Source organism: Lathyrus oleraceus, chromosome 1 (genome assembly GCF_024323335.1).
Source record: "Lathyrus oleraceus cultivar Zhongwan6 chromosome 1, CAAS_Psat_ZW6_1.0, whole genome shotgun sequence".
Lineage (NCBI taxonomy): Eukaryota > Viridiplantae > Streptophyta > Magnoliopsida > Fabales > Fabaceae > Lathyrus > Lathyrus oleraceus.
The window spans coordinates 30,498,361-30,505,135 of record NC_066579.1 but is presented as its reverse complement, the minus strand read 5'-3'; the positions used below and the strand labels follow the sequence as shown (position 1 = coordinate 30,505,135).

The window sequence follows — 6,775 nt, the reverse complement described above, 5'->3', positions numbered from 1 at the left end:
TCCAGCTAGCCTTGTCAACTTAGTTCTTGCTATAGTCGATCTCCTAAAATTATGCTCAAGTGGTTCTTTATTTCAATTGGTTTTGACCTCAGTATGTTGGTCTTCATCAAGCACAATTGTGAATGTTTCGTGCTCTTGTCGAACTGGCCATTGACTCAAATCCCACCTTTTTCTTTCATCCACTAGAACATCTTAACCGATCACAAGTTTATTATCATTTGGTGAATACAACTTGTATGCATCAGTCGAATGATAACATATGGGCATTATAGCCTGACTTTGATCATATAGTTTCTTCCTCAATTGTTCGGGTACATACCGGAAACATATTGATCCAAACACTCTAAGATGACTAACATTCGGCTTCACACATGTCCAAGTCGTATATGGAGTCCTCTCGACTATCTTCTTAGTTAGACATCTATTTAGAATGTATATTGTTGCCGAAGCTGCTTCACCTTAAAATCTCTTTGGCATATCTTTAACTTTCAACATGCTCCTAGTCATGCTCAGTATACTTCAATTCTTCGTCTCAGCTATGCCATTATGATGAGGTGTATATGGTGCATTGACCTCATGCTTTATACCTTCCTCATTTCAAAATCTAGAAAATTCTTGAGAGGTGTATTCACCACCACAATCAGTTCTTAGTTTCTTCAACTTGCATCCACTTTGTTTCTCAACATGCAATTTGAACTTCTTGAAGTGTGTGAATACCTCACTCTTCCTTTCAGTAAGGTAAATCCACATATATCTGATGAATTCATCTATGACAGTTAGGAAATAGCAGTTACCTCCATTCGACCTTACTTCAAAAAGTCCACACACATCAGAGTGAACTAAGTTTAACTTTTCCTTCGATCTCAAGGGCAAGTCATGTTTGAATGCTTTCCTAGATTGCTTTGCTTTGCGACATTCCTCACATACCTAACTTGGTTCCTTCACCTGAGTTAATTCATACACCATATTCTTCTGGTTGAGCATACCTAAACTTCTAAAGTTTAGATGTCCATATTTATGATGTCATAGCCAGTTCTTGTTTTGTTCTACAGTCGAAGCAAGACACTTGTGATCAACCATGTTGATCTCTACTTTGAAGGTTCTGCTGCCTATTAATGGTGCCTTCATAGCCAACCTTCCATCACCATGATACACCTTCATCTGATTCTTTTCTAGCTTCATGTTGTACCCTTTTGCAAGTAATTGACCTATGCTTATCAAGTTTCTTTTTATCGAAGGTGCATATAAGACATCAGTGATGTTGAATTTTCTATCATCCTTTCTAACAACAGAGATATCTCCTTTTCCACCTGATGTGACGTGTCTTCCATCTACAAATTTTATTACTTTCTTAACTGATTAATCTAGCTTGGTGAACTAGATTTTATTACCGGTCATGTGGTTACTGTATTCTAAATCCAGGTACCACATGTTGGTTTGCTCAGTGTTCGACTGAGTGTTGGCCATGAGTAGCACATCATCAGAATCAATATCTTTAGCATGTGCATATTTCATTTCAACACTATATTTTGCTCGTGCTTCATTCTTTCTTCTACAGTCTCGAGTATAGTAGCCAAATCCTTGACAATTGTAACATTGTACCTCCTTCATGTCTACTTTCTTCTCATAACACTTGTTGCCCATGCATTTCTTGGTTGAATCATAGTGATTATTTAAATTCTTGCTTGACTTCTCATCATTAGTAAGATTCTTTCTCTACTTCGCCTTCTCTTTCCTATATTTTTTTATGAATATTGCTTGTAGTGCATGTTCAACCACCTTCCCCATTTTCTAAATTTCTCTGCTTTAGCCTCATCTCATGAGCCTCTAATGAAGCTTGAAGTTCTGCTAACTTCATCTCAGCTAGGTTCTTGGACTCTTCACTAGACACTATAATGTAATCAAAATCACAATCAGAGATCTCGACACTTTCTCAATCTTCTATAAATCGTTGATTGATTCACCACACACTTCATCTGGTTCGTTAACAACCCCACACGTGAAAAGTATTATGAGACGTATTCTTCTTCCTTTATCTGAGTCATCTCGAATTGCTTTCTCAATGTCTACAACTTCACCCTTTCAGTTTTTTATTTATGTCGTATAAGTTCTTCAACTTGTCTCACGCTCCTTTGGTCATTTCTTCTTCAATTATTTTCTCGAATACGTTAGGACCCTCACACTAGTGAATCAAGAACAAAGCTTTTCCATCTTTCTTCATTTGATCATTGTGCGCAACTTTCTGAACTTCATTTGCATATCCACTTCCAATGTCGGTACTACATCATTCACGATTTCAGACACATCTTGAAATCTGAAGATGACCTTCATTTGCGCAATCCATCATTCGTAGTTTTCACCTTTGAAAACCGATAAATTCGTTGGAAATTGTGTTGATATTGTTGTTCCGTTTGTCATTATAGATTCTCTCTGAATCGCAACCTGAGCTCCTTGATACCAATTTGTTGGAACAAAAGGGTTTTAAGAAAGATGAGAGAAGAAGAAGAAGAGAGAAAACTATAAACTGAATTTGTGATAAATAGAATCCTTATTAAGTGAAGTTGTTATTTACATCATATCAAGCCCTTCGAATACAACTGACTCCTACTACTTTGACTAACTACTTCGACTGACAAAATCGAATGCTAATTTTTTATAAAACTATGAATTACAACTAACAAGACTATGTTTTCATGGATCTCATTAAATTCAAGATCTTCCTTAATAACTTTTTTAATAATTTTTTTAAGTTTTTCTGTGCTTCTAATTGATTGATTCTTCTCCCTTTGATATACTCTTCTTGCTGCATAATACATCATGTTTATTTGTAAATGTGAGCTTGGATCCTATTCCATGACAAATCCGATGGATCTCCAAGTTGCCTACAAAACCAGAAAAATACAACATATTTAAAAGTGTTTATCTAGAATTCGTTAGTCCTTTGAAATCATTCACTTGAATTTTGTAAAAAAAAATTGTTAGTCATGATTTAAATTTAGTATAAATTGAATATTTGAATAAAAGAGGAAAAAGATAATAACATGATGTTGTCATACTAGTGTTTTGTTCCATGACAGAAAAAAAGAAAAAAAAGCATGTGATTGTTCTAAGACAGTCCTTCTCTCTCAGTTTACATGCTTCTTAAGTCACTGCACAACCTACGAAGTGAAGAAAGAAATAGATTCACTCACTCACCAAATAAACAATTGGAACCCATAAAAGGAAAGAACCAATCTTCCACTGTTCTGAAATTTTTGGGTGCAAAAACATGTTTTCCAAATTTATGCTCCCTATCACTCTTCCAAGAGATGACACTCTTGTTCACCATCAAATTTGTTCCGTTGATAGAGTGTTGTTGATGCCAATACACCATCCAATTTATGCTCTATGTGTCAGCGAAATACATTGAAGTTATAAAATACTATAAATAGAAGATGAAAAATCAGGATTCTGAATAGGTTATTGCATACCGGTGGTGGTTCTGGTAAAATCTTTCTAGCTGATAGTTTACAAAAATTGGTGCTTCCATGATAAGCAAAAATCCTAAAATAATCTGCAGGGAGACACTTAAGTTAAATGTAAATTATACTTAAATTTAATCACATGAATTTAAAAAGATATAAAAAAAACTAGAAGGACGAGAGAAATGAAGAGGCATTACAGTTGTAGGAGTGGTGGTAGGAATGTGTGACGATCTCCATGCCTTAAGGAGACACGAGAAAAAAGTTGCATTGATAATGAAAAAAACATTTTGAGAATACATGTTCATTCATAGGAAGATAATAGATGCAGCTTATTAGACGCAAGATGCCACTGTAGGAATCTATATCCATATATGGGAAGAAGAGAGAAATATGAAGAAATGGGAAGAAGAGAGAAAGTAGTTTGAAGACAAAAAGACTTGAAATAGGAATTGGCACTAGTTTTGGAGACATTCTCCTTTAAACGCTAAAAGTTAAAAAGTACTAAATTCCTAGTTTTGAAAAGGTTAAAACAATAACGTGTATAACACGCAACTTGCAATATTTGAAAAAGTTTACAAACGTAAATAAGCTTGAAAAGTAAATATACGTCAGACCTATTTTATTATAGTAGTATAAAGATTCTTTCTCTAATAAATGAGTGATAGCAACTTATTACCACACCACCCAACATGTAATAGTTCAATTTAATTTTTCAAATCTACGAAATATCAATTTCATTTATTTACTTTAGAAGGATCAATCAATTTAATCTCTTTATTTAAATATTTCCTTAATATATATTCAGAAAAAATAAGTGTAACAAAAAAAAATTAATTATCAAAAGATATATTAATTCAGCGTATTTCAATTGACCTCAAGTCCGCGTCACTTCGACTACGAGATATTGTAGTTTTGTGTGTGAGAATTTTCAAAGCTTTTTCTTTTAAAAGAGGCGTGAATCTGTTTCATTGAGAAGGGTGATACCTACGTCCAAAGCCTTTCTGACGCTGAAAAATGAAAATTTGAAGTTGATGGCTAAGATCGTCTACCACATGTTCCACGGTACTTCATTAATTAGCTTGGCGGCTTGATCGGGAAGAAATATTTGCTCCAAGAAACCCTTCCAAAGAGAAGGAACAATGTAAGAGCATATGTGAAGCTGCTGTCTATGAGCGGACTGAGCGGACTACTCTTAAAAAATAAGTATCTAAGCTTTAGGAAGAGTCGGAGGAATCACGAAAGGAGGTGGAGGACTTCCAAAAGGAGACAAAGAAATGCAAAAATGAGGCAGGGAGAATGGTCAATCTTAAAAAGAAGGTGGAAGTCCATGGTGTTCCGTCCAACTTGGTTGCTAGAATCATCAACCTGCAAGGGACATATGACAAAGAGAATGCCCTAGAGAATGCAAAGTCCACTGAGGAGTAGTTATCTTACCAGGTTACTGCAGCCAAGGAGACCTTAGAAAAGGAGAGAAAATCCAACAGGGAGCAAGTTAAAAAGTTGAAGAATGAGTACGATGACGTCGTTGATGATGATATCAACGGGGTCATGGATGTCTTTCAGAGAGCCTGCGGTCAAATTGAAGTTATTTTCTTGGAAGTTGAAATTCCTCAGAAGAAGATGGGCTTGTGGAAGAAGATTGTTTATGGAGATATCACTAGTGACCGTGAGGAGGAAGAAGAGAATTGGGAGTCTGAAGAAGAGGCAAAATGATTTGTAGTCTTCAATGTTGCTAAGGCATTTATACTTTTATTTGAACAATATTGCTCAGTAATTTGTTTATTCCTTCTTTGCATGGTTTGTTGCATCGCCTTTAGTATTTTACTATTTATTTATTGATTATCTCCCTGCGATTTTGTTTCTTCACTTTGTTTGTCGGTAATTTTGTTTCATCGCTTTGTTTGCCTTTGTGGTTTCGTTACTTCATACTCGTCCCTTTGTTGGGAACTACTGTAAGTTTTGACGCCGTTGAGGACCGTGCATGGCCAAGAGTCGGGCCCACTTGTATTCCCCTAAGTTTGAGTCTGGTTTGGATTCGATGTATCATGAGCTTCATTGCATACGCTATGGAGTGGCTAGATACCGATAAGAGGTGTGTCAATTATGGCTTGGTGCCATAGTTGGTTTTGCTTTCTATTTTCTTTTAATCAAAATCAACATAACTCCAACAAGGAGAATTATATTATTCATTTCAAATTATTACATAGGAGTGTGAGTCATTATAATCTTAGGGCATACTTTGAAATACTTGGTTGTGATATCATTTGAGCTTTGCAGCATTCCACATCCTATGGATGGATTCATCGGTTGAGTTTTATATAATGTATGCCATATTTCCCGTGTTGGTTTTGATCTTGTACGACCCCTCCTAGATGGATATGAGTTTTCCATCTCTGAAGTTCTTTCCTCCAACGTCGGCTCGCCTTAGCATAAGATCTTCTTGTTTGAATTCTCGGGGTTGAACTCGCTTGTTGTATTTAGTTGTTGTTGCTTGTTTGACGAAGACACTCATAAAAGTGGTGGTGTTCCTTTTCTATTCCAAGAGATCAACCTCTTGCTTGATTTCCTAACATTATCTTCTTCTAATAGGGGTGTGTCGTTATCTATCTTAGCTTCTCTACTTCGACAAGGATGATGACTTCGACGTCATGGGCTAATCGAAAAGGAGTTCCATTGGTAGTAAAATGAGGCGTAGTTAGATATGCCCAGAGGAAATGTGGGAGATCAGCTACCCAATTTCCTTTTGGTGCTTCAAGTCTTCGCTTTAACCCTCTCAAGACTACCCAGTTTGCTGCTTCAACCTACCAGTTGGTTTGGGTGTGTTCCACTGACTTGAAACACTACTTAAACTTAAGTCTTCTAAGATCTTCTTGAAGTTCCTATTGTGAAATGCATCATGTTGTCTGTTATGATGGCTTGAGGGACTCCATACCTGGCTAGGATGTTCCTCTTAAATAATTTTGATATGTTGGTCGTTGTAATCTTCAACAATGCTTCTGCTTCAACCACATGGTAAATTAATCTACTATCATAATTAAGAACTTTAGTTGTCCTGGCGCCAAAGGGAAGAGACCCAGAATATCTATCCTCCACTGTGAGAAAGGCTAGGGAGACGTTAACATGTGCAGCTCAGACTGAGGTGTTATGGATGTCTTCATGTCACTAGCATTGGTCACATCTTTTCACACACTTTTTATCATTCGGAACCATGGGCGGCCAATAATACCCAACTCTTAGAACTTTCTTATCCACCGTTCAAGCATCCAAGTATTACCATGTTATTCCTTCATGTACCATACAGAGAGGGTAGA

General features: G+C 36.3%; 1 protein-coding gene across 1 annotated transcript; it reads right to left on the bottom strand.

The window, feature by feature from the left end:
• Positions 1 to 2,529: 2,529 nt before the first annotated feature.
• LOC127079951 (uncharacterized) lies at positions 2,530 to 3,908 on the bottom strand. The gene is made up of 4 exons (XM_051020323.1): positions 3,662 to 3,908; positions 3,471 to 3,553; positions 3,196 to 3,385; positions 2,530 to 2,882 (listed from the first exon to the last, which is right to left on the bottom strand). Exons 1-4 carry the CDS (start codon positions 3,699 to 3,701, stop codon positions 2,764 to 2,766), a joined length of 432 nt encoding a protein of 143 aa, XP_050876280.1. The 5' UTR covers positions 3,702 to 3,908; the 3' UTR covers positions 2,530 to 2,763.
• Positions 3,909 to 6,775: the final 2,867 nt, after the last annotated feature.